This window comes from Tetrapisispora phaffii, chromosome 14, assembly GCF_000236905.1.
Source record: "Tetrapisispora phaffii CBS 4417 chromosome 14, complete genome".
Taxonomy (NCBI): Eukaryota; Fungi; Ascomycota; class Saccharomycetes; order Saccharomycetales; family Saccharomycetaceae; genus Tetrapisispora; species Tetrapisispora phaffii.
In genome coordinates, this window is record NC_016533.1 from 159,652 (window position 1) to 187,425 (window position 27,774).

Here is a 27,774-nt window from a genome sequence, read left to right on the forward strand (position 1 = left end):
TTCAAGAACTTAGATTGTGCAACGACGAAAATTGAAAGGCAGAAAAATAACGTTTGAACAATATGTATAAAAGTTGTAGTGTCAAGATCCCCTTTTCATGTAAAGTATGATTGAAACTAAGTTTATCACTTGAGTAAGTAGAATCTCAGTCCATAAGTGCATTGCATTGTGCTTTTATTATTAATTTAAATTAAGATAGGCACTTGTTTTAACACAAATTATTTTTTTTTCAGTTGACGAAATGTTGGGAGATAAAGTCTTTAGATCGAAGAAACAACAAAAGGTTTTTGATGCTTCGATTGCTGGCAGGTACCAGAAATTAGTCAAAAAGAACTCGTTTTTATACTTTGGGTTGCCCTTCTGTAGTTTGATTGTTTTGGGTTCTTATTGGTTATCAGATTTCACAGCAATTAAATATGAACAAAGGGATCGTAAGGTTCAAGAAGTCACAGAGAGCGATCTTTTGAAGTTGAAAAGTAATAATCACAAATTTGATATCAAAGAAGAGTATTATCGTCTGCAAGGTATTCGAGAACAAGACTGGGAACCAGTTAGAGTACAAAGACTGAAAGATGAATCTGAAAACGTCTGGTAATGATAACAATTCTTCATCATCTTATAACTCAAGTATTCGCTGAACATTGTGACCCTCTCCTCACTTAGACTCTCTTTATATAAAGAACTTAGGTTGCTCATCAGTGGAAGAAAAGTCATTGGATTGCCATCCTAGACTCTGTATACCTGGAGCCCTTTATCTTCTGTTCATCTATCTCGTTAGTTTTAATCTGACGACTTTACTCAAGTTATCGCTATAATTTTTACCCGAAGATGCATTTTCTCGAAAGCTCAATCCGCTACTTTACGCATCAAATTAGTAACTCATCACCAAATTTATCACACTTAAGACAGTTGTTTAAAGTTTTAATATATATCTGTATATAGTTCAAATATTAAGTATAAAGCATTAATAAATTGTATACTGTTGAGTGTCGACTGGATTAAAGTGTAGTACCAGTTAAAAAGATAATATTTTGCTCGAAATCGGTACATTTCAACTGGTAAATTATACTATCAAATATTTCACTTGTCATCAAGACATTAAGAAGACAAGTAACTTTATCTGGGTTTAGCAAATTGACTATGAATACGAGTAAGTTTGCTGAGGTTCAGAGAGGGCATTACACATATACTCCTCCACTGAAAAAGAGAAAAGTTGATGACAAAGCAAATTTAAACTCTTCTTATTTTGTTAAGTTATTAGATGGTAATGAATTGGATGATAATGTTAATAGGAGAATTGAATTATTCAATCAGTTGTATTCCCATTTCCATTCACAGGTTGGAGATATTATTGCAAGTATTGAAACTGACTTAAAGACGGAAATTTATAATATCCTATTCAATGATACGGAAAAGGACAGAAAGGATACTTTCAAGACTTTATTTCTATTAGGTTCAGATAGTAGTACGAAAATTGAGTTACCAAAGGAATCAAATGATACTTTAAATGCATTAATAGAGTTAACTCCAAAGGAATCTCCAAATGTGAGAATGATGTTGAAAAGATCAATGTTTAAATTGATTGTTATTGCTGATGCTCAAAAACAAAGTTGTAAAGATATTAAAACAGAAGACATAGAAGACGAAGAGCTTTCGTTGAAAGAAGAAGAGAATGATAATCAAAAATCAGATTTTATAAACATTGAGGATGGAGATGATAACGATTCAGAAGGAACAAGTGACGTTTCTTATGACTTGGCTTTGGTCGAAAATTTTAAAGATATTTTTGGCAAAAACTTAAATCTAGTATTCAACTTTAAAGATGTTGATTCCATAAATTTTGTTACTTTAAATGATTTTGTGGTCTTACTAAAATCTGCATTGAAATATGAGCATGTTTCCGTCAGTTTGGTGTTCAATGTTAACACAAATTTATCAAACATTGAAAAAAATTTAAAACAGAGTACAATCAGGACTCTGAAAAAGAATTTACACAGTTTAGATGTATCTAGGAATAGTGGTTTCAAATATGTGAACCTTATTTTCCAAAGTTTCTTGGATACAGTTGATGGTAAATTGAATTTATCACATGGATTTGTAAAATTCATTTTGGAGAAGATGGCAAATAATGCGAACCACAATCTAGAACTGTTAATCAAAATACTAGACTACGCATTAATGACGTATTTTTTTGAGAACCCATTTTCTATCTTCATCGATCCAGCTAACGTCGATGTGCTTGACGATTCATACTTACGATTACTAAGAAGATGTCCAACATTTATGTTTTTCATTGAAGGTCTACTTGAACAAAGTACAACATTAGAAGAGGTAGAAAATTTAATGACAAATAAAGAAAATGCACTTGGTGATTTTTTTGTTGAGTTTTTGGTTAGGGAAAACCCAATAAATAAACATGCTATATTTGTAGCAGATTTCTTGAAAAATGAACAAACCATTACGAACTTCAACCTTATTGAACTTTATGATAATTTATTAAGTGGCAACCTTGAGACATATTTAAAAAGATGGCCATCTTGTCATGAACACATCGAAAAATTAAAATTCGAATCTATTGATACAATCTTTCAAGAATTATTTACTTTAGATAATAATAGTAGTTTATTATCTCAAGCATTATTCCCAAGTTATAAATCAAATATGGAAGATAATTTATTGAATTGGGAACGTATATTACCTTCGGCCAATATATTTAGTGAAGGAGAAGTAAAGGAAGAAGATAAATTAGCATACACCATTGGACCGATCTTAGGTAGATTATTTGTATTATACAGAGAAGCAGACCCACAAATTAATGTGTTCGATTTTTATACTGCGTTTAAAGAGCATATTCCAAAAGATGCATTATTAAACTATACAAAAATCATTTCAAGCACGAACACCGCACTGGCTTCTATTGTAAATAAGCATGAAGCGGATGAAGAAGATTTAATAGATAAGATTACATTGATATTATTTATGCAAGGTGTGTTTGAATTAGATCAAATGGGTTTCATAAGGGCACCAAATCAAAAAAGTTATGATACAATTGAAAAAGCTGTCTGGAGAGGTGTTTAGTTTAAATATAAATGAATTTTAATAGGAGATTCTATTTTTATATATGTATGTATACATTTTATAAAAAATAATTGACAAAGTTGTAATAGTATAGTTAACTTATTAATTTAATTGACTCTTATGTTTATTTGGTTTAAAGTAAAAATACTCAATAATGCAACAAAAATGTAAGTAGCGATTGATAATGGCTTTTTATAAAATGCAACATTATCGTATTGGTATTTAATTAGGACTTTACCGCCACGTAATTCATCAATTAAATTGTTGAAAGTAAAAGTCACTTTTACATGACCTTTATTTAAATCAAAGTAAGATTTTTCAGTATCAATACTTACTTTTTCATATGGTAATGGAGAGTCAATTTCTTCAACAATAGCACCCTCTGGTAAATACAGAGATAATTCTACTGTGTCATAGGCAGTGTCAACTGGACCATTTAGCAAAGGTGCAGAAAGGATAAAAGAATTGTTGTCAATTGAGTGAACAAAGTCAGATAACTCATTAGTCCAACCAATGGTATAGTTGTATTTCCAACCACCATAAATTGGATATCTTGGCTTTAAATAAAAATGAGCACCTTTAATTTGAGAAGTTGAAACCATACCGACTAAATCAGTATAATAGTGATCGGTAGCACCTGTTGGTAATATGTTATCAAGAATACCTCTGTAATGGCCATTTAATGTTTGTTGCATCTGTTTCATATGTTCTAATCTTGAGAATCCTTTATTCAATTTAGCAGCACGGTTTGTTAATTCGTAATATTCTTGGAATTGTACAACGGAACCCCAATGAGAAATCCAAAGATCTCTCTTCAATGTAGTGACAACATTTAATGGAACATTATGTAAATATTTTAGCTTTACTTTGTTATCATTTGTGTAAGCTTTGGTGTTTTTAAATGGACCAAAAGAAATACTGTTTTCACCTTCTTCGCCCTTTAAAGATTCATCAGAAGGGCCATTAATTTCTTCGAATGAAGAACTGCCGATGAATAATAAAGTGGATTCCTTTGTCAAATAAGCAGATAAGGGTAGTTTGTTTGTGGTTAGTAATAAATGTTGTTCTTCATTTAGACCAATACTCTCTGGGTATGGAACACCACGAGCATTGTACTCTAAAGTGACAATAATGGAAATTTCTTCTTTTGCAGCGGCAGGTTCAGGTAATACCATTTTGACATAACCGATCTTAGAACCATCATCCAAAATAGTAATATTTTTAGTTAACAAAGTATCTGGGAACGTTTCCCTATCTTTGATGATAGATGTAACCACTGAAATCTTGTTCAGCAAATCAATTGGTAATGCCATAAAATACTCAGTAGCATCCTCCTTACCAACATTCTTAACATCTAAAAGGATTTTTTCTCTTCCGTATACCCTGCTGACATCGACTTGTCTTGTGAAATTAAGATTTTCCCAAACTTGTGGGACTTCAAATCCTTCTGCAGTAACCTGAGCTAGCAAAAAAGCTAAAAGGGTAAGCCATAAAATACTCAGTTTCATCATTTTTAATTCGAATAAAACTAAGGAAGATTAGGTAAACTATGCCAATTCTTGTATCAGTTATTCCTGGCTTTCAAAGAGATCCTTTGTTTCACTGTTTGGCTTTGCAACGACTCAATTGACTTGACAGTTGTCTAAATCTCTTAATATCATGTTCATTAATCATTTAATCAAGTAATCAATTAATTGATTATTGAAATTGGCATGATTGTGGTTTCTAAAGAAATGAGAGTTCGTTAATTTTGAAATTTCAAATTTGTTAGAACTCAGTTACCCGCCGTTACAATGATAACTTTATAAGATTTAATAGTTGTGGCAAAACCTTATACCAGTAGTTAACTTATCCCAAGTTTAAATAATGCATATATATATACGAGAGTCAGTCTAACAATTTATATGGAGTTGTTGAAGCTCTGTAGACTGCAGTGAATATTATTGAGGTGTGGTAGATTATTATTTTTTTGATTTTGGTCCACTATAGAGATAGAAGAACTCATGCATACACACGCAAGATGAACGGAATTCAAGTTGACATAAATAGACTCAAAAAAGGTGAGGTTAGTTTGGGTACCTCAATTATGGCTGTTACTTTTAAAGATGGTGTCATTCTGGGGGCTGATTCTCGTACCACTACCGGTTCTTACATTGCAAATCGTGTTACTGACAAGTTGACCAGGGTTCAGGACAAAATATGGTGTTGTAGATCAGGTTCTGCTGCAGACACTCAAGCTGTTGCTGATATTGTTCAATACCAATTGGAGTTATATACTGCCCAATTCGGTGAACCTTCTACAAAAGTTGCTGCTTCGATCTTCAAAACAATGTGTTACGATAATAAAGATAATCTAAGTGCAGGTATAATTGTTGCTGGGTTTGATGATAAGGAAAATAAAGGTGAAGTATACAGTATTCCACTAGGTGGCTCTTTACATAAGCAAAAGTACGCTATAGCTGGTTCTGGCTCCGCATTCATTTACGGTTATTGTGATAAGAACTTCAAAGATGACATGACAAAAGATGAAACTGTAAATTTCATGAAACATTCTTTATCCCAAGCAATCAAATGGGACGGTTCATCTGGTGGTGTAATTAGAATGGTAGTTCTGACCAAAGATGGTGTTGAACGTCTGATATTCTACCCAGATGAATATGAGAATCTATAGACGGAAATCGGAAAAAATCGACATCACATTTAATGGTTTAAAGCATACATGTATACACATAACTTTAATTTATATTAAATTATATATTTAAGTAGGTGAATAGCATGCCAGATATTTATGTAACGTACATCATTTTTTGTGTATTACCATATTCTTAAAGCTATTGATAACATCAATTGCAATTCGAAGATATACTACTATATTACAATAGAAGTTAAATAAATTTCGCGTAACGTTCATAAGAACTAATGTTATTTTAAGCTCTCTTTCAATAAATATTTTACAAAATATATAATATGAATGGTCCTATACAACTCAATTGTTCTCAGTTAGCTAAGTTATAAAAGTATAATCGTAATTAATTGCCTATTAAGTTTAGTTATTTGCCAATTTCAATTTGTTTTTGGGCAGCTCACTATTCGTTTTAGATTGAGTAACCAAGTTTACCTTTATTAAAGAGATGAGATTAGAAAAAATACTCTCAGATTGTTTACCTTCTGATGATAGATTTGAAGTATTACATTTGCAAAGTGTACCCACTGAAAATTATCCAATCGTAACTAAAAAGCTAGGTCAAGATAACGAATTAATAACTGTTAAGACTCAACATTTTTTTACACTATTTCAAAACTCGAAGACAGTGTTTGGCCTAGAAATTTATGTTTATATTACTTTAATCAAGAAAGCTAAATTAGATACAAATAATGACGTACTAGATGCAGAAAGGTTGATATTTATTTCAAAGGCAGACACCACTGGGTATAATAATAAAAGAATAAATATTAAATTAATCACTAAATCAATTATTCACTATTTGCTATCAATTGATCCAAATTATTATTTGCAAAAAGTAAAACCTTTAAAGAGGAACTATGTAGGAAAATTTTCCAATTATATATCGAAAAGTACTTCAACTGTAAAGGCATTAAAATTATTATCTAAAAGAAAAAGTGCACACCAGAAACAACTCTATCCTCCAAATGATCTTTTTTTACACCTTAAATGTGAACAAAATATTGTGACAAAGATTTGTTTATTCACAAGACCAGCAGATCAATACTTGTTTGCAGATTCATCTAAAAATGCCAAAAAACATGTTTTAACAGGCGAAGGTCTTCTTTTATGGTGGATCTCAATTATGGACGACTTGTTGATTGAAGAATATGAAAGTGGAACGGAGGCTAAATTAAATATTCCAGGAGAAGAAAATGTTAGAATACGAAAATATTTTAGAAATTTAAAGTATTCAAGTTGGAATATAGGTGATATTTTTGGCGGATCTGCAAATTCGTTAGCTGTTTTCAATATTCCCTTATTTCCAGATGATCCAAAATCACGTTTCCTGCATCAATTAGTTGAAGAAAACAGAATTTATAAAACTGATATGGAGACCTTTTGGATAGAGCTTCAAGAGCGTCAAGAATTCAAAGCAGGGATTACAGTATCTGTTATAGGTATTTCAGGTCATTTAAGATCAATATCAAAAAATATTCCTATGGATGGTGAAATTATAAAGACACCTTCCAAAAGCAGCTTCAAACATCTAAAATCATATATTACCGGTGAAGAATTTGATACAGAAGAAGGTGCTCTGGAATCGTACTCAAATATAAAAGAATATGTTGTATCTAGAATGCATAAAGATCTTTTAACTGTTTCAGGAACTTACCAATTTAAACCCAAAATCAAACCTTCAGTTCAGAAATTCACAATAACAACTTTGCAACCCAGACGAGCAAAATGATTGCAGTCAAATAAATCCACGGAATGTTTTTGTCAAGCAATGTCTCAAATGCAATGTCCGCTACTTGAGACACAAATAATTTATAATTAAAGCCATTCTATATAACAAATATATAATTGGAAGCATGAATTATGAGAACACTATACCTTCATTACCGCTCTGTGACAATTAAATAATATATTTCAACCATTTAAATACTTTCGGATCTATACATTATTTTTAAATATCTATATTTATAATAAAAATATAGTATTATATTTGTATTTTAATTAAGAAAAACTTAAAAATTAAAGTAATTAGAAAATAATTAATTTAAAATAAATAATTTAAAATATAATCACATGCGCTTTTTGTTAGCATTTATAAGTTTTCCGAACATATTTTTTCATTTCGTTAAATTTTAATGCAAATGAATTCTTTACTTTTTTTATATAACCTGTATAACTATTAGATAAATGTTACATATGTCTTTGTGGAATTATATGAATTGGTGGGGGGGATACATTAGCTGTATTATGGTTGTTGGAAATTGTTCCATGGTTCGCACTGTCTAGATTTGATAAATCGTTCCTTCCTAACAATGGTTCATCAACATCTGCTTCAACATCAGGTACATTACTATAAATCTCCGGTCCTCTATTGTTCTTGCCCATAACTATAACTATTATACAGCCAAGTAACGATAATATGAAGAAGACGCCTACAACGATCCCTAAGCCTATTGCAACGGCAGGAAGAGATAAATGGTATTTGTTCCTATTTAGCCGGCTCAATGAGATGGGACGATCGACCAAAAATACACATGAGTTGCTGTCTGAAGTTGAGCATCCTTTCTTTATGATCCGAATAACATTATCATCATCATTCTGTATTTTCAAAATATAATCCTTTGGTGAAACCTTTTCGCAGAGTAAATTAACACCATATGATGTACTAATTTCACCATCACAATTCAAGATGTTCTGAGTAGAATTTCCATTGATTATATGCAGATTTAAAAAATCTTCTAACTTAGTATAATTTGCAAAGATGCCATTAAATTCTAAGCTTGCTGAGGTCGGTACTAGCAACGAAAATGATGTCCCGTTAATCAACATAGGAATTTTTTCCTTAAATTTATCAAGATATTCAATAAACTCACTGGTCTTGGTTAATTTTATCAAATCTCTGACTGATATTTCTATCGAGGAGGGCAAATAGATGTCATCGATAGGATGAATAACCCCTTGGTTAAAAAATATATCCATATTTTTTTCCACATTGATTGATCTTTCAAAACTTGAAAAGTTTAGATTTATATTCAAATCCTTTGGAGAATTTGATACACTAATGGATATATCTTCTCCTAAAATATTTGTAGAATTATAAACCGTTTCATTCCTACTATCACTATAAATCAGATCATTCACTATTAGATTTTTCATAACTAATTCCTGAGCTGTGATATTATCATTTATATAGTCGAAATTTAATTCAAATTTATCCCAGGCATCAAAACATGGTAAAAGCACTGAGTATCCTTTTTTATTAGTATCAAATTCTAATAAATCTAATTCTCGTAAAAATTTTAATGATGTTGAACAACGATAAAATGGATTAATTGATAATATAAAATCACCAGGTAATTGTAAATCATTTGATATAATGTATATCAAATGATTTCCTATCTGGTACGGCTTTGAATGTAGTATTCTATATCTTTCATTAATATAATAGCCTCTTTCACTTTTTGATATTTTAAATCTTTGACAATTTGATCCTAATTTCTTATTTGATGAGCAGAAGGATGAATTAAATAAAATTGTATTCAAAAAAGAATTGGACTCATTAAACTCTTCCTCTAGCCATATTGCATTTTCAGAAAAATGATAAAGTATACTTGATTTTGTAAAACCAAACATATTGGATTCTGGAATAAAAATTGTCATGTTATTGTTATTATTTTCATCTAATATGAGATGCTGTAAATTTCTTAGGTATAATTCTTCAACAAATTCAGTTTTATTCAAACCATGTAAATATTTCTCGGTATTGAAAGTAACATTATCACCAATAAAATCTAGGTCATTATACGTATGCAAAATACCATTATTAAACAATATATTTGATTTATAAGACGATGAATTATTAATATTAATAATCGAACCATATTCATTACTAGTGAGGTTAAATTTTGCATGATTCAGATTTTCAGTCAAATGATGTGAGTTTTTAAATTCTTTTAACCTTGAATATAAATTATTTCCTCCAATTATTCCCCTTAGGACTAAATTCTTAATAAACATTTCTCTATCACTCAACCAATTTTTCTTTATCATTGAATTCAATTTCGAGTTATTAGATAATTTCTGAAATTTATCAAGTAAGTAATTAGTTTCGATTGAGTTGAAAGTCTTTAAAAAATTTTTATCACTGGGAATTAGCAAGGTATTATTTTCGATAATATTCAATAATTTTGGTTCATCTATTTTTTGTTGGAAAAATTGTAACATTGAATCATATTCAAAACTTTTTAAAGATTTTTCTTTATCCACATTTTTTTCCTTTAACCCCTCTATAGTTTCTGTTACATTAAGTGGTATATTTATGGTACTTGTGATACCTTGAATAATTGCATTTTGAAAATTTGGTTTTAGGTTTTGGTCTACAATTTTAATATCATTAATACTGTAAGCAGGTTCCTCATTAGCATTTTTCTTGAATAAATATGGAAATTTATTTGAATAGTTTAAATTATCGAATACGTTAATATATTTGAAAATATTGTTATTTTTTTTATCTAAATTATTTGTATTCAAAAGAAAATTATGCAACAAATAATTTTCAATATCGAAATTTAATTTTTCTTTTAAAACGTCTACAGTATTTGATTTATCATTTAACTGCTCAATGTAATTAATTTGTAAATCTGTAAAAGCAGAATTTATTGGAGCAAATAAAGTAAAATCACTTATATCATTAAGATATGGCACGTTACCAGTTTTTTGAATTAATAGCAGAAATGTTGAAAATTCAGCATTCTGTGATAATATATCTATGACAGTAGTAAAAGACAATTCTGATCCATCATTAGTTGTTGATGTTACAGCAGTCGATAGCAAAAAGAGAAATATGAGGATATAATTTACTAATTTTGAACCAAAGTGTTTCGTCATCTATTTTATGATTTTTTATTATTAAAATTTAATTAGCACATATATTAATCTCCCTCACCTTATGCTTGTTTACATTTGTATATTAAATACAAACAATTAATTCAAACTGATTTTATATATAAATATATATATCCTTAATTTTAATATTTTTTGGATATCAAATTTTCAAAATCGCTCTTAGGAAGGGCCTCCAGTTAAAGATGATGGAATCAGCTTACAAGAGCAACCACTATAAGATGATTAAACTCGTAATTTGCGATACTATTGAACAATTAGATTTTAATTAAAGAAGAGTATACAATATTTAAAGAATACTTGTATAACTGCTTCTTATAGTTTTTAATAAGTTTATATTATTGAAGAATGATCAAAACAATTCATCTAAAAAAAACTGTTTCTGGTTTCAACGAAGATTTAACGTTTTGGTGTTAAAGTCTTGTTGACTCAAACAAAATGTTAATTTAAATAAAAAAATAAAGTAATTCAATCTCTGATTATTTGCTATGATTCAATTATATTTAAATCATCTTCTTAATAATAATGCAATCCTAAAAATATATTAATACCAATAATATTGACCTCTCTCAAGATCAAATATCGAACAACTTTTTAAAATTATAAACTCTAACACTAAAGAGAGATCGGTTGTTCTATTTATATAATCGCTTTTACTTAGTTTTTCTTCATCATTTGTTCGGTTTTATTTGAAATCAGCATACACATCAAAAGTTATAAGGATCATTTTTGATATGATCTAGTTTTAACAGTTATAGATGGATATAGATATAGACATAGATATAGACATATATATATCAGTAACCGAACAATATTCTAATTGTGTTAACTTTACACTAGCTAAACGAAGTGAATTACATTCGTTTTTGATAAATGTCTAATAAAAATAGAAATACAGATTCTGATTTGACAAGAACTGAAATTAGTCCAAGATCAAACGTTCAATATATTTCGATTCCAGTAAACAGAAATGTTACTAATGATTCAAGGAGAAATGATAGTGAACTTTTATTAAATGATTCAACCTCTGTATTTTCTTCTTCTTCATCAATCAATTCAGCTGCTAATCCGTCACAAGATAGAAATGATATAGAGAATAACGGTAATTTAAGCAAACAGAGAAGGAAATCTATATTAGATTACCCTATAGGTTCTTTCAAAGGTGTTAATTCCATTGGTAGATTTGCAAGTTCACTAAATAGAGCTCACTCCTTTAAAACAATTGATATGCATCATAATGTTGAAAGATCTTTTTTCAAAGATTCAAACGATCAATTATATGATCCAGTCACTTTAGCTCCATCAAAATTAGGTAGAAGATTATCATCTACATTAAATAAGGTAAATTTGAGAAATGTTGCAAATAATTCAAATTTAAATGGTATATCTGCGAGACCTAATGTTACTAATGTTGACGATACATTCAACCATTCAGATATAAATAATTCTGTAGATTATGGGAGTATATCAAGACAAACTAGTCAACATTCTTTATTACGTCATTCCATATCAATTGCAAACTCTATTAGGACTACAAATAATCTAAATGAATTAGAAAATGATACTACTACTAATAACGATGCAATGATCGTTAGACAAGTCCAAGATAAAGACGGTAAAGTCATACATGTTCTTGCGGGTCAATCAACAGCTCCACAAACTATCTTTAATTCTATTAATGTTTTAATAGGATTAGGTTTATTAGCTTTGCCACTAGGCTTAAGGCATGCTGGCTGGATTTTTGGCTTAACATTACTAACAGTTTTTGCAACGGGTACTTTTTGTAGTGCTGAATTACTATCTAGATGTTTAGACACAGATCCGACGTTGATGTCATATGCTGATTTAGGTTATGCTGCGTTTGGATCAAAAGGACGTTTATTAATTTCATGCCTTTTTACAACTGATCTCTTAGGTTGCGGTGTTTCTTTAATTATTTTATTTGGTGATTCTTTGAATGCTCTGTTCCCAAGATATTCAGTGACATTTTTCAAAATTATTGGATTTTTCATTGTTACTCCACCAGTATTTTTGCCATTAAGTATTCTATCAAATATCTCATTATTGGGTATTTTGGCGACTATCGGTACTCTTGTCACTTTAATCATATGTGGTATTTTGAAACACGATCAACCAGGTTCCTTAGTTGACCCCATGCCAACTAATTTATGGCCTGAAAACTTTCAAAATTTATGTTTATCTATTGGGTTGCTTAGTGCTTGTTGGGGTGGTCACGCAGTTTTCCCAAATTTAAAAACTGATATGAGACATCCTGAAAAATTTAAAGACTGTTTAAAGACAACTTATAAAATTACTTTTATTACTGATTTTGGCACTGCAATCATTGGGTTTTTAATGTTTGGTGATTTAGTTCTTGGTGAAATTACTACAAATATTATGCTTCAAAATGGTTATCCAAATTCAGTTTATTTATTATTATCAGCATTAATGGCAATTATTCCTATTGCAAAGACACCTTTGAATGCAAGACCCATTATTTCAATATTAGATTTTGCTTTTGGTGTGCAAAATGTAGAATCTGACTATAAAGGTAGGAGATTATATTTTGCTAAATTACAAAAATTTGGAAACAGAATTTTCATTAATGTCCTATTTGTCATTATCGCTATTTTATTCCCAAAATTTGACAAATTAATTGCATTCTTGGGAGCAGGTTTATGTTTTACAATTTGTTTAATTTTACCTTGTTTATTTTACTTAAGAATCTGCAAGAATACCATTAGACCATGGGAAAGAATAGCATGCAAGATTACTATAGTAGTAAGTATCATTTTTGGTTCCTTTGGTATTGGCGCTGCAATCATGTCATAATAAAAATAGGAATAGGAATTATCAAACATTATACCAAAAACTTATATTCAAGTTTATTCTTTTTTTTTTCGTTTTATTTTATCTTTCAGTAACACTCATCAAATGTGGTGCATTGAAAAATACCTGTACGTAGTTAAATCAATTATCGTGTATTAGAATTTATTAAATATTACATGATGGCTTTATTTGAACCTTAAATATATAAATAGTTAGAATTCATTCAAGATTATATTTTAAAATAAGTAGTAATTTACAATAACAATTAGTAGTCATGATATCCTTTGTGTCATTTACTAACTGGTAACCCTCACTGCGCTCGTGATAATATAAATTGTAAAATGTCAAGAGGTCTTATAATGCGAAATTGAAAAAATTTTTTATTGGAAAATTCAGATGAGATGCGATGAGATAAAATGAGAGATGAGCTTTTCATTATGTACAATCAAATCAAGATGATAATTTTTATTCAATCATTGCGTTAAGACACACCCAACTACAACTAAAATTTGACTGTTTCAGACATTTAAGTAAATATCTAATATATATATAATTTAGAACCTGTACTGCTATATCAACTGGAGAAGTTATAGATCAAAAGTGAAGTGGACGTTTTAAAAATATAAAAATTATTGTTCTGTAAAATGACCGACTTTATTGATACAATTAAAGAAGAACCTACTGACATATTTTCAAAACATGCAAGTGCACCATTACCGTTAGTCAAGTCTTATTTAGATAATGTTATCCAGCTCTATAAATCTGAAAACGCCTCTGCTAAATCTGACATCGATGAAGTCGTTATTGAAGGTCTAGATGCCAACCAAGTTTGGTGGCAAACAAAATTGGTTTTGGACAAAGTTGAAGGTGATTTGATGGAAAGAATCCAGGAATTAAAGGATATCATCAACTTAAAAGATGATCCAATTAGCAGCTCCGAAGATGATTTAGAACAAAGTATTCAAGATGAAGATAATGATGATGATGATGATGATGATGATGATGAAAAAGAAGAAGAAGAAGAAGAAGAAGAAGAAGAAGAAGAGAAAGAAGAAGATGTCAAAGTTAAGGGGGCTGTCGATGTTACTGAAGATAAAACCAATACCAACAAAGAAATGAATGATATTAAAAGCGATAAAGAGGATTCAGAAGAATTTGAAGCTGAAAGTCATGGCTTAAATGACAGATTTTTCAATTTAGAAGAATTCAATAGACAAACTTTAAATGCTGAGAATAATCTAGATGCTGAACTCGAAGAAGGCGAGGACGAAGAAGATATAGATTATTTTGGTGATATTCCATCCGAAGAAGAAGAAGAAGCCATTTACTATGATGATTTCTTTGATAAGCCAAATCAAAAGGGAAAGCCAACTCATAATAAGAATAAGAGGAAAGCAGGAAAGGAAGCTGAAGATGACATGATATTTAACGAGAGTGACTATGAGGAAGCTGTCGATGCAGCCAAGTTAGATTTATTTGCTGAGGAAGAAGAAGAAGAAGTTGATGACAATGAAGAAAAGCTCTCAACGTTCGAAAAGCAACAGTTAGAGATTCAGAAACAAATTTTAGTTTTAGAAGATGAAGCAGTAGCTGAAAAGAAGTGGACACTAAAGGGTGAAGTAAATGCTCAAAACCGTCCAGAAGATGCTCTGTTAACCGAAGACTTAGAATTTGATAGAACTGCCAAACCTGTTCCAGTGATAACAAGTGAAGTTACAGAAACGTTGGAAGATATGATTAGAAAAAGAATTCAAGTGGGTGAATTCGATGACCTACAGAGACGTATAATTACCGACATGTCATTGAAGCCAAGAAGACCTGAATTCGAATTAAGTGACACAAAATCTTCTAAATCCTTAGCTGAAATATATGAAGCTGATGCGCAAGGTATCAAAGCTGATGATGAAATTTCTGAAGAAATGCAAAAATCACATAACGAGATAACAGAATTGTTTAACGATCTTTTCTTTAAACTTGATGCGCTATCTTCTGCTCATTTCATTCCAAAACCTATTAAACAGAAATTTGAAGTTAGAGTAGAGACTGCTGCTATAGCCATGGAAGATGCCCAACCTTTAACAATGTCTAATGCATCAACTTTGGCACCACAAGAAATATATAAACCTGGGAAATCAGACAATGCCAATGAAATCAGATTAAATAATGGTACCGTTATGTCCAGAGATGAATTGACAAGAGAAGATAAAACAAGATTACGTAGAGCTGCTAAGCGTAAGAGATCAAAAGCTCTGTCAAATGGAGACCAGAAGAAAAAGAAGCAAAGTAAAAAGGATAGTGTTATTGAAACCTTATCTAAAGCAAAGAATATTACCGTTATTAACAAGAAGGGTGAGCATCATGACGTTAGAGGTAACGTAAAATCCTCAGGCCAATCTAACCAAAACCTGAAATTATAGATAGCATTAAATCAATAGTCAAATAAGTAACTAAACTTAAGTAACTAACTTTGTTTTACACCATAATATTATTCAATATCCTAATATATATATATTGTACTTACAATTAATCTATTAATTAATATAAATATAGTATAATTATGTATTTAGATGATATTAATTAAACTTATTTATTTGCTTCTACCGAACGCTTGGCAATAGAACGTACACCTTTTACTACACTTGGGTTAAAGTGCTTTGTCAGTAACGTATTTTCCCAAATGGTAGCAGCTTCTGGGTTACTTCTAGAAAGCGAGTTCATTTCCATATAAAATTTACCATTACCAATTCTATCTTCTGTAGAATATAAACCAGCGATATCAGGATACTTATTCATCAGTTTGTCAATAAATTTCAATAAAGCGATTGAAGTTCTTTCTGGAGTGTGTAATAAACACATGTATACTCTTTTTGTAAAAGCTGCAGCTCTTTGTCTTGTACCAGATCTTGATTTGAAAAAAACATGGTCTAATGCTCTTAGTAATAACTCAGCTTTAGTTGAAACATTAACTGTAGGTTTCAGAATTTCGTTATTTAAAGGGTCTGATAATCTTAAGGATTTATAAGATAATTCAATATCAGAGTCCATAGACAGTATTGGCAAAATTGTATATAGAGCATCAATGAATTTTGATAAATCCATGCTAATTTTCATTTGGTTATGATTTCTAATTAATGAAAATGCACTGACAATACAAAGCAATATTTTTCTTAGACTTGGTGGTGATAAATCTTCTGCTAATAAGTCTGAAATAAGTTCTTTCATAACTTCTAAAAAGTCACCTAACAAATCAAAATTGGCCATGTTACCAAACTTGGCCAAACCTTCCAACACCGAACCGACTAAAGTATGAGAAGCTTCTCTTAATATATTCAAATACATGGCTAATACCAGCTTTAATATTTCTGCTTGATTTTTCTCCCTTTCTTCTGCAGAAACTGTTTCTTCAGCTTTTCTCATCTCTTCTTCGATTTGTTTTAATTCCTTTCTAGCTTTTCTTTGCTTCTTTGATAAATGAACTCTATCCTTCTTCTTAAGCTTTGTATAGTTCTGATTGATAGCATCATCATCTTTAGTGTTTGGATCGTAATCTTGTAAGACATCCAAAGATAATAGAATATTTAAAGCTGATTCTTCAATATTATATTTTCTAACTTTTATCGTTTTGCTGAAAATTCTAACAACGTCTAAAGATATGTTACCTTCAGTGTCATCATCTAATAATGATTCTAAATTTTTAATAGTTTCAACAGCCATTGGATCATTTTTCAAATTTGGTTTACATATTCTACGAATTAGAATAGTCAAAAAATGAGCTCTAAAATTAAAGTTCGATGCAGTGGATATTAAATTGTTTAATGCACTTATGGCCAAATTACCTAGATTTGTCTTAATAAAACTATCAGAGTTATTTGGTATTTTTGCTAACTGTTCCAAATTTTCTAAATATCTTTTGTAAATTATAACTAAATTCTGTTCAAAGTTTCTTAATTTGGCAACATCCTTGGTGACTTTTTCCTTCTTTTCTGTTTCAGTTAAAGGCCTAATTCTATAACCAGGGATAATACTGTTAAATACAGTGACTAATGCTAACATTGAAAACTTGCAAGTATTTGGGTTTTTAGATGTTGTCATTGTGTAAAGACGTTTTAATGCAGCTACGTTTTCTTCTGGTTCTTCCATCACTTTACTTACTAATTCTGCAATCTCTTCTTGTAATAAGATAATTTTTTCTTCTGTATCATATTCCTCCTCCTCCTCTTCTTTCTTGTAATCTGAATCATTGATATTATCAAACTCATCTTTTTGATCTTCTTCAATCTCACTTTCACTTTCATCTTCCTTCACCTTCTTAACAGTTCTGGATTGATGCAATCTTCTTTCCACTTTACCATCAACTTTTATAGGCAATCCTTCAACCATATCTCTTTCATCGTAACCGTTAAGTTTTCTCGGTGCTAATTCGTAATCTTGTTCTTCATCATCCCATCTGTCTTTTACAGAATCATGCTCACCGTCGTCACTCAAAGAGTGATATTCCCCATTGAAGAAAGAACCATGCTCTAAAATATTATCTTCCTCCTTCCTTCTTTTAGCAGTTCTCTCCTGAATAGCAAATTTAGTTCTCTTCTGTCTAGCCATGGTTCTACCTAGATTTTGTATGGTATTCTAAATGAATTTGTAAATAATTAAAAAACTTCTAAAACGACAAAATATCTAATGTTACAAATAGAAGTTTAAGACCTTAACTAACTATTATAGAATATCTCATAGATTTCTATATCTATAAGAATAATCCATAAACTTAAGTTAAGATGAGATGAGTTGAGATGAGATGAGCTCTAAAATTTTTCAATATTCATTTTTTCTGAAAAGTTTCATTTTTTGAAACTTTTCAGAAATTAAGCTCGCGGCGAAGGGAAGTTTATCTAAGGATATCATGTTTTGTTAGCCATCATGATGATAAATGGATGAATAGAATGTTCATTATATTTTACAATTATCAATTGTATTCATAAAATCATTTAGTATCTATTGAGGAAATGAGTAAAATTTAACAAGAAGATTATTTTTGTCAAAAGGATTACGCTCTGTTGAAGCTTTAGAAACTTAACTAGATTAATAAAAAATTACAAGGAAGCAATCAGAATGAGTCAATAATGAAAAATATAATGATGAATAGTGAATATGGTAAAAAATCACCTAATAATAATAACCTTTACTATTCTAGTAATAATTTTGAAAAATGGAATGGTACTCACGAGTCAAAATTTGTAAAGGATATGATGATTTCAAAGTCGGATAAGATACCAACACTTTTAAGGTCCGATCATACAATTACTTATAAAAATACTATTCGTTTCATCGATAAGGAGGATAAACCGGAAATGAAACATTTGAACACTAAGCATAGTGCACAGAAAAGTGCAAAGTCCTATAAATTTAAATACTCTAACAATTATGAGAATGAGCACGTAAATAAAAATAATAAGACGCCTATAATGGAATTAGATGGGATTCAGTCTATAGACTTGAATTTAAATTTGACTTCAAACTATGATAAATTACAGAAAAAACTGAAAAAACATCATTCAAATAATAAAATTTCGACACAGCCTAATGATATTTTTATAACGAATCAATTTTCAATTGCTAAGAAACATATTTTCAATAATAGTAACATTTATGACTACAAATCAGTAAATACAGCTCCCCATTTTAGCAGCAATTCTAAATCGATAAAGGTTTCCCATGCTAGGAGTTTAGATGAAATTAATCAAAATATAACCTTTCATGGAACAAATATTCCTTTTAAAAATGACAACTTGCGTAATCAATTAGGTGATCAATTTTTATTTAAGACAAAAAATATGAATATCGATATGCTTAAAATATATTCAACAGTTAATGAAAAAGAGACGTTCAACGAAGAAAGCTTGACGAAGGAAAACGTTGCAACAGATAAAGATAACTCTAATACGAACCAAGCTGATAGACTTATTATGAATGTATTTCGAAGTGAAACACCAGCTATTAAAACAAAGATACGACATTCTGAAAAAAAATAGCAAAACGTAACGTCTCGTAAGAGCATGTATTCACATTTTTCTACAATAAAATTTAAGGTTAAGAAATAGAAAAAAGGCATAATTATATGATGGGATGGTTACATACATATAAATATACAAAATAAGTACCAAAACTATGGCAGTTTTGTTCACACACATGCATATTCTTTTGAGATTAAATCTAATACTTTCTGATTAATTCATTAATAATATGCTTAACCATAAGATCAACATTACCATTTTCCATAGCTTCCCCATATTCTGATAGTATTTTCTTTATCATTTTTTTTTCAGATGCTGTCTTTATAATTCCTTCTATATGTGCTCTTTCAAAAATCACTCTAGCTAAATGAATATCTTTCTCTGCAAGTTGCACAAGTATAAAGGATTCTATTAGTCTTGCACTTGGTGATATATTAGTAATCGAATTTTGTTCCTTAGAAGTAGTTTCAATATTGTCATTGAAGTAATTCAATGCCTTCGATGGATCAACTTTAGAATAGACCAAAAGTAACACGCTTTTCTGGACATCTGTCATTTCTGTAGAGACATGATCCTTAGAAGTTATTTTTTTTGAGTAATGTAACATATTTTGCATACATTGATCCATTTTATCGGGGTTATTCAAAGCTAAGTATGCATTATTTAAAAACATCTGATGGAATAATTCAGTTTCCATCTTTTCGTTATAATCCTTGAAATCTCTTATATTTTCCATATATTTTTTTAACAAAGTTGTTGCATGTTCGATATCATTTTTATAGCGTCCAACTATCCTTAGCAGTTCAACTGCTATTTGAATATTTGTTTTGTCAACACCTGCCTCCACGATATCGTGATAAATTTTTTTAAAATAATCTGATGTAGCATATGATTTTGGACATGCAAAACTTATATTTTCACCAATTAAATTTTTATTTACAGGATTCATAAGCTCTGTTTCAAAATCCTTTATTTTTTGAACCAAATCATTTGGAGGGATTACTGTATCATTTTTACCTAACAATGAAAGAATAGCTTCAAGTAATTCTGGATGCTCTTTTATTATGTTAAAATTATAAAATTCGAATATTCCAATTAAATTATAACCAGTAATTTTTGTAAGGTCTAAATTTTCCAAAACTGTATGAATTGGAATATTAATACCTTTCAAAAATGACAAAACAAAGCTCATGTCATTCAACACTATCTGCTCGCCTAATCTTTTTGTCGTATCTTCGTCTATTAAAGATTTATCCTTAAGCATATTAATCAATACAACACTTCTAGCGAGATCTTGCTCATTCATATTAGTCTTTGAATCATCAAGATCTGCTTGATCAAAGTAAATAACTTTTCTTAATATGTTTAAAATAATTTCATCGTTCACTTTAATAGAGTTACGGTTTTCTAAAAATAATTGCCATGAATTAACATTTCTTCCAGGGTTATACTTCAACATTTCAATAAATGCATTGTTGCTAAACTTCATTTTGTGATAAATCACATTCTTCGAATGTCTTGTAGCAATACTATAATCGAATTTGGTTAACTTTTCAATTAAATAATTATTCATCTCAATTTTTTTCTGTAAAGAAACCTCAGACTTACCGATCAACTTCAATAATTCTGAATTGATATCAGAATCTTCGCCTTTTAAAAGTTCTTGAGTAATCTGGTTCCTTATTGGAAGCAACTGATCATGATTTATTACTTTTAACAATTCTGCTTTCAATGTAGGTCCTAATATAGGGAACCCAATTGAAAACGTTCTTTTGAAACGCAACATATTCTTATTACCCTAGTGTCCCCAGACACTGTTAGCCTTACATGAATGCTTTTTTATCCGATCTCTATAAAAGAATAATGCTTATCTTCTATATAGAAATTTATAATCTATAGTTATGACTAAGATAGCTTAGTCAATATTTTTTTTCAGATGTCAGCGAGCCATGAAAGCATCGATTTTTCTAAAAGAAAACATTGGCGACTCAAAAGTTAATCACATTAATTAAAATAATCTAAAAGTTTTTATATTAAAAAGAGTTTGGTATTATAGTGTCTATGTAAATTAATAAAATGTAGCTGATATAAAAGCTATTATAATCTCGTTTTGTAATGGTGAGAATAATGACGATATTGATATGAGCAAGTGACGAACTTAAAATATATCTACGGTTCTGCTGAATTAGCGAAGCAAAGATTGCCTTTAATTTTAGATGTAAATGTTTAAACTAATAACAAGAAGGACAGTAATGCAATGACTATTGAACCTAGATTTGTCTTAGTTTGTAAAGCCATATCTTCGAAAATAGAAAGGGAATAGCTTGTTGTCGTCGATGATTCGGAATATACTTCTAATGAAGGGTAAGAAGTGACCAGGCTAGTTTCTGAAGATTCCTGTGTATACAATGTTTGTGTTGTAATATGTGGAACATATGTTTCAATTGAAAGGGTTGAGGTGTTTTTAGTGACCAAAATATTTGAAATAGTTGAAGAAGAGGTCATAGAAGTAGTGGTGGCTGTTGAACTGGTAGAAATAGTTGAAGCAGTAGAAATGGTTGAGATTGTAGAAACAGTGGAGGTAGCAGAGGTGGTCAAGTTGGTCACTTTATTACTACTATTACCGATGTTACCAGAGTTAAATTTATTGCCGAAAGAAAGACTGTCACTGGAACTCTCAGGACAAAACGTTGTGGTTAAGAATACCAAATTGTGTAATGTTGAGGTAGTCGTAGAAGCCAAAGCAGGTGGTAAGTTTTTATCATAAGTATTAGATGGGGTTTCAACATGGTAGATGATTTCAGTGGTAATTAAGCCATCAGTGCCAGTGGTGACTGTTGTCTCGGTAGAGTAGGTGGTGGTGTAGGTGCCAGTCCAGCCAGTGGTGGTGGTGGTGGTGGATGTGATGATGGTCGATGGGGTTTCAACATGGTAGATGATTTCAGTGGTAATTAAGCCATCAGTGCCAGTGGTGACTGTTGTCTCGGTAGAGTAGGTGGTGGTGTAGGTGCCAGTCCAGCCAGTGGTGGTGGTGGTGGTGGATGTGATGATGGTCGATGGGGTTTCAACATGGTAGATGATTTCAGTGGTAGTTAAGCCATCAGTGCCAGTGGTGACAGTAGTCTCGGTAGAGTATGTGGTGGTGTAGGTGCCAGTCCAGCCAGTGGTGGTGGTGGATGTGATGATGGTCGATGGGGTTTCAACATGGTAGATGATTTCAGTGGTAGTTAAGCCATCAGTGCCAGTGGTGACTGTTGTCTCGGTAGAGTAGGTGGTGGTGTAGGTGCCAGTCCAGCCAGTGGTGGTGGTGGATGTGATGATGGTCGATGGGGTTTCAACATGGTAGATGATTTCAGTGGTAGTTAAGCCATCAGTGCCAGTGGTGACTGTTGTCTCGGTAGAGTAGGTGGTGGTGTAGGTGCCAGTCCAGCCAGTGGTGGTGGTGGATGTGATGATGGTCGATGGGGTTTCAACATGGTAGATGATTTCAGTGGTAGTTAAACCATCGGTGCCAGTGGTGACAGTAGTCTCGGTAGAGTAAGTGGTGGTGTAGGTGCCAGTCCAGCCAGTGGTAGTCGACGATGTCACTGTAACGGGTATGTCGATAGTATCTAACAAAGCAACAGCATTTGCAGTACCTCCATAAATTTCGTACACAATAGTTGTTTGAATTTTATTGGTATATTTGGTACTGGCAAGTGTATCTGTACAACTATATTTAGCGCTAACGAAATGTGTAACAGCAGTAGCATCGCTTGGAAAGGATTGCTGGGCATCTATCCATAAACCGTAACCTGCATCTGCTTGACTCATCTCTATGTTTAAATCATTACCCATACATATGACATTGGCGTCAGCGCTCTCATAAGCCTTTAAGAACCAAAAATCATTAAAGTTATCCGATAAAAAGACTTCTGGCGTAGCGCAGTCTAACGTGAATCCATCATTTCCAAAATCGTAATTTATATCTTGAGTACCCCCAAGTAGATAACCATTAGGGCATACCATAGACAGATAGTAACTTCCAAAACTTTCGCTTGGAATCGAACGAATAGCATAATATAAATCATAGTTGAAATCAACAGCATTGAATGAAATTTCTGCTGTAATACCACCTAAAGCAGTAACTTCATTAGTACCACTTTTAAAATATTGTGCACCTTCTATATCAACTTCTGATGCAGAACCACCAGCATTAAAACTTACAGAAAATGAGATAGACCCAGATAATGTTTCTTGATCAGATAAAGCGACTTTTGACGTACACCTCACAATAGATTCCAAATATTGAGATGCACCTTGTTGTAAAACGTTACATGTAAACACTTCAGTACCATCTTGAAGCGTAATAGGCAATTCAGTTGATTGGCCATTGAATTTAACACGATAAATATAAGGGAACTTAAGGTCAAAATAGTCACCAGGTTCCACTATTGTTGCTGAATCTAAATCGAAGTTGAAGGAAGCAACCCACCCATTGTTAGGCGTGTGATCTGATGTTTCTGGAGTAAATTCAAGCCCGGAATATGTGACGTTTGTTAATTCAGCAGCGAAGGCAACCGACAGTAGAAATAAAGACAGTAGAAACTTAAAATATTTAGCCGTCATTGTTCTTTTCAAATTTGAAATGAATGAATATAATTTATTTTGTAGTTATTACTCTAGGATAGAATAATATAATAACGGCTTTCCAATTAAGCTATTTGATAACTTATTTTTTAATTGAGATATCTCCAATAGATGGCCCATTTATATACATATCTAAATTTTCTTTTTTCTATTTGAGATGGAGAAGTTTGAGGTTGATACATTAATAGTAATTATTTAACCATTGCAATGGGTCTTTGGTTTATGAGGTTTTTTTTCAAAACCTATGCATCTATTTTACTATTGTATCCTGTAATTGATGTAATTTTTAACATAATGGAACATCTGATCACCAGAAGAGGTAATTCTCAAATAATGAATTCAATTGTGAGGTATCGAGAAGTATCAATACCAGCAAAGTAACATATATTCTCTACCTCCATTGACACCACATCTTATTAGAACTTTGCTTTCGAAAAATTTTAACATTGAACAGTTTCGTTCCAAATTTGGATATCATTAAACTTTTTTGGTAAAACACTCCTACCCATAGGTATAACCACCAACAAAACCAGGGAACCCCAACTGCAGTTGTATCAACCATGTAATAATTTGTGACACTTGGTTTGTATCTTTAATTATAGTAACTACTTCCACCTGTGTCAACTGGCAACTCATCGCTTTCCTGATTCGGCCACCAATGAATCAAGAGCTTCGCGCATTAGCGTCGTAGTCGAGCAGAGTTGTACGACATTTACACTTTAGTAGAAGAAGCCATTATTAATAAGACAGCAATACAAACGGAACACCTATACTGAGATCCTCAAGAGAGGTATAGGACCATCAAGTTCAGAGATCTGTTCAACCAGAACTAGGAGTGTCCTTACATGTCCGGTGTGGACAAATGCTATTACTCGCAAGAGATATGTTATGGGATCTGAAACCTCAAAATTCCCATACCTCTATTGACGTTTAAAATAGCACGAAGCCATCGTTCACTTGGAACATGTTTCCGGTCTAATCATTCTGTAAATATGTTTCCAATGACCTCTATCTCCCGTTTCACCAATGAAATACAAATGTAAACATAGTGCCACCAGCATAGAAAACGATTCGAGAGGGTGTTCTAATGTAAACCATAAATGCTTGCAAATCTAACGACATCAAACAGTTACCTAATGTGGACAGTAATGGGATACACAAGAAACAACAACTTGAACATGACTAGTATATATATATATATACTAGTTGTATCCACAAAGCATAGTTAAGAAAGCAGTATAGCACTGGTGCGTTTGCACACCCATACACACCACAAGCACTCCACTTCTTGCACCATCGAGCCATTGTCGTTTTTTAACTGAATGAGATACAACTACCTTTAGCCAGATATCACCAAACTGCCCATCCTCGAAACCGATATGATGCTGATACTCCAGATCCAGAGATCTTGAGGTAATTATTTACATTGTTCGCACCATTTTCGCTCAGTTTTGCTCTCTCGGCCGAGAAATCTTTCATCGAACGGTACAAAAAACACAATTTCGAAATCTACTCATCTCATCTCATCGATTTTAGTTTGAATATTTGGTTAAAAGACATATTCGAATATTTATGGTTTGATTGCGATTGGGAGAAAGACAAAGGGAAAGCCTTTAAACATTCTGTGAATCAGTTCATTCCGGTGAATTGAACTTATAGGGCTGACTTTCTATTTTGAGTCACATATAGACTTTTAGATACTTGTATCGCGTTATATTCTAGATGTTACTTTAATTGCATGTCTTGAAGCTATTTAAAATAGTAACTAGTTGATGCTGGATGGGTGGTTCTCGTAAAACCTATTTAACCAAATTCATATATAAGTATCAATTGAGGGAAGCTGAAACTTGGTTGTCACCTTCCAGCCTTAACTATTCTTTTTTTTATCTTAAGTTTGGTGTGGTGAAAAGTGTTCAGGTTTGCTTTTGAGAGAGAGAGAGGTATATAGTAACGCAAATATTCGTGATATGTCTGAAGTGGATTACGAGAAAACAGATGCTATTAGTGATTCCTCAAAGGAGGTTGCTGCTGTGAATTCTGAAAGTTTTGATGATTGCAATTCAAGTGACAGTTTGGCTAAACATAATTTCGAGGTCTCCACTACTCAGGTGTCTTCCAAATTCTCAGATACAGAGGTTGATGTTGCATTGAAGTTTCTACAAGATGCTGGTATTAAAGGTAATTCTGCTGGTAGTGATGAGAAGGATGCTGCTGATCTAGAGGACCAATCGGAGATAGATTTAACAGAGGGACATGTGGTGTTGAAAGGTTCAAAAGATCTGTCCAAAAAGACAATGAGGAAACTAGATCTCGTTATACTGACTTTTCTATGTTGTACTTACTTCCTTATGTTCTTGGATAAAGTCTTATTAAATTATGCTGCTGCTATGGGTATTAAAAAGAATTTGAAAGGCGACGACTTCTCAAATTTAGGTACGATTTTTGGTGCTGGCTATATTTTCATGGAACCATTTACTACATACTTATTCCAAAAATATCCATTATCTAAAATTCTGAGTTCGTTTATTTTATGTTGGGGTATAGTTCTTGCATGTCATTCTGCATGCAAAACTTATGCCTCACTGATGATTGTACGTCTACTATTAGGCATGTTTGAATCTTCTAGTGCTGCAGGTTGTATAGCAATCAGCGGTATGTACTACACAAAGTCTGAACAAAGTGCAAGAATAGGTTACTGGGCTACTCAAGCAGGCACTGGTTATGTGATTGGTGGCTTAATTTCTTTTGGTTTCCAGCATTATCATGGTACAGAATTCTATTCATGGCAAATAATGTTTTTAGTTGTCGGCTTAGTGACTATAGCTTTTGGTATCTTGACTTATTTCTATTTACCAGATAACATCACTAATGCATGGTTCTTGGATCAAAACGAAAAAGTCGAAGTGATCGAACACATTAGAAGCAATCAAACTGGTCTAGAAAACAAAAAATTCAAACTTGATCAAGTTAAAGAGTTATTCTTTCACGACAAATTGACATGGCCAATGTTATTGCTGACAGGCTGTTCCCAAATATCTACTGGTGCCATTGGTACATTCTCCGTCACTATCACAGGTACATTTGGATTTGATAATTATGTCACAGCTCTTCTGCAATTACCAATCGGTGCTATTGTTGCATTGATCATCATCATAACGACACAAATGTTGGCACGTTGGGGAAACATTACTCTAATTACTGCATCGATGTATGTGCCTGCAATTGTTGGTTGTATTGTAATGTTATCCTTACCTCTTTCAAACAAAGTAGGTAACTTACTTGGATTGTACTTGGTCTACAGTGGATCTTGTACAATCACAAACATATACATTTGGAACACTTGGAACACTTCTGGTTACTGCAAGAGGATATTCAGAAACGCAGCTACATTAATAGTCTATAACGTTGCATGTATTGTTGCACCACAAATGTTCAGAGTTAGTGATTACCCACATTATACACCAGCAAAAATTGCATTACTAGTAACCCAATGTGTATGCATTCCCCTACAATTTTTTATTGGATACCTCTGTAAAAAAGAGAATGAAAAGAGAGATAAAGAGCAAGAAGGTGGTCCAAAACCTAAATATGAGTTCTTAGATCTTACAGATATCCAAAATAGAAGTTTTAGATACATTTATTAAA

The 27,774-nt window shown here is 31.6% G+C and overlaps 13 protein-coding genes across 13 annotated transcripts; 8 read left to right on the plus strand and 5 right to left on the minus strand.

Annotated features, from left to right (window-relative positions):
- Positions 1–241: 241 nt before the first annotated feature.
- On the plus strand, positions 242–595 carry COX16 (Cox16p; the record flags this gene model as incomplete). Its single annotated transcript, XM_003688238.1, has 1 exon — positions 242–595. One exon carries the CDS (start codon positions 242–244, stop codon positions 593–595), a length of 354 nt encoding a protein of 117 aa, XP_003688286.1.
- A 545-nt stretch (positions 596–1,140) lies between these two features.
- Positions 1,141–3,078, plus strand: ORC3 (origin recognition complex subunit 3; the record flags this gene model as incomplete). Its single annotated transcript, XM_003688239.1, has 1 exon — positions 1,141–3,078. The coding sequence occupies one exon, from the start codon at positions 1,141–1,143 to the stop codon at positions 3,076–3,078; it is 1,938 nt and encodes a 645-aa protein (XP_003688287.1).
- Positions 3,079–3,185: 107 nt separating this feature from the next.
- OST1 (dolichyl-diphosphooligosaccharide--protein glycotransferase subunit OST1) lies at positions 3,186–4,589 on the minus strand (the record flags this gene model as incomplete). Its single annotated transcript, XM_003688240.1, has 1 exon — positions 3,186–4,589. One exon carries the CDS (start codon positions 4,587–4,589, stop codon positions 3,186–3,188), a length of 1,404 nt encoding a protein of 467 aa, XP_003688288.1.
- A 509-nt stretch (positions 4,590–5,098) lies between these two features.
- On the plus strand, positions 5,099–5,749 carry PRE3 (proteasome core particle subunit beta 1; the record flags this gene model as incomplete). The annotated part of the gene is made up of 1 exon (XM_003688241.1): positions 5,099–5,749. The coding sequence occupies one exon, from the start codon at positions 5,099–5,101 to the stop codon at positions 5,747–5,749; it is 651 nt and encodes a 216-aa protein (XP_003688289.1).
- Positions 5,750–6,209: 460 nt separating this feature from the next.
- Positions 6,210–7,493, plus strand: RTT109 (H3 histone acetyltransferase RTT109; the record flags this gene model as incomplete). Its single annotated transcript, XM_003688242.1, has 1 exon — positions 6,210–7,493. One exon carries the CDS (start codon positions 6,210–6,212, stop codon positions 7,491–7,493), a length of 1,284 nt encoding a protein of 427 aa, XP_003688290.1.
- Positions 7,494–7,951: 458 nt separating this feature from the next.
- On the minus strand, positions 7,952–10,648 carry TPHA0N00760 (uncharacterized protein; the record flags this gene model as incomplete). The annotated part of the gene is made up of 1 exon (XM_003688243.1): positions 7,952–10,648. The coding sequence occupies one exon, from the start codon at positions 10,646–10,648 to the stop codon at positions 7,952–7,954; it is 2,697 nt and encodes an 898-aa protein (XP_003688291.1).
- Positions 10,649–11,536: 888 nt separating this feature from the next.
- Positions 11,537–13,495, plus strand: AVT1 (Avt1p; the record flags this gene model as incomplete). Its single annotated transcript, XM_003688244.1, has 1 exon — positions 11,537–13,495. The coding sequence occupies one exon, from the start codon at positions 11,537–11,539 to the stop codon at positions 13,493–13,495; it is 1,959 nt and encodes a 652-aa protein (XP_003688292.1).
- A 641-nt stretch (positions 13,496–14,136) lies between these two features.
- Positions 14,137–15,909, plus strand: MPP10 (rRNA-processing protein MPP10; the record flags this gene model as incomplete). The annotated part of the gene is made up of 1 exon (XM_003688245.1): positions 14,137–15,909. The coding sequence occupies one exon, from the start codon at positions 14,137–14,139 to the stop codon at positions 15,907–15,909; it is 1,773 nt and encodes a 590-aa protein (XP_003688293.1).
- Positions 15,910–16,075: 166 nt separating this feature from the next.
- On the minus strand, positions 16,076–18,091 carry NOC3 (Noc3p; the record flags this gene model as incomplete). The annotated part of the gene is made up of 1 exon (XM_003688246.1): positions 16,076–18,091. One exon carries the CDS (start codon positions 18,089–18,091, stop codon positions 16,076–16,078), a length of 2,016 nt encoding a protein of 671 aa, XP_003688294.1.
- Positions 18,092–18,609: 518 nt separating this feature from the next.
- TPHA0N00800 (uncharacterized protein) lies at positions 18,610–19,518 on the plus strand (the record flags this gene model as incomplete). Its single annotated transcript, XM_003688247.1, has 1 exon — positions 18,610–19,518. One exon carries the CDS (start codon positions 18,610–18,612, stop codon positions 19,516–19,518), a length of 909 nt encoding a protein of 302 aa, XP_003688295.1.
- A 181-nt stretch (positions 19,519–19,699) lies between these two features.
- MRX12 (Mrx12p) lies at positions 19,700–21,286 on the minus strand (the record flags this gene model as incomplete). The annotated part of the gene is made up of 1 exon (XM_003688248.1): positions 19,700–21,286. The coding sequence occupies one exon, from the start codon at positions 21,284–21,286 to the stop codon at positions 19,700–19,702; it is 1,587 nt and encodes a 528-aa protein (XP_003688296.1).
- A 440-nt stretch (positions 21,287–21,726) lies between these two features.
- Positions 21,727–24,108, minus strand: SAG1 (Sag1p; the record flags this gene model as incomplete). Its single annotated transcript, XM_003688249.1, has 1 exon — positions 21,727–24,108. The coding sequence occupies one exon, from the start codon at positions 24,106–24,108 to the stop codon at positions 21,727–21,729; it is 2,382 nt and encodes a 793-aa protein (XP_003688297.1).
- Positions 24,109–26,096: 1,988 nt separating this feature from the next.
- THI73 (Thi73p) lies at positions 26,097–27,773 on the plus strand (the record flags this gene model as incomplete). Its single annotated transcript, XM_003688250.1, has 1 exon — positions 26,097–27,773. One exon carries the CDS (start codon positions 26,097–26,099, stop codon positions 27,771–27,773), a length of 1,677 nt encoding a protein of 558 aa, XP_003688298.1.
- Position 27,774: the final 1 nt, after the last annotated feature.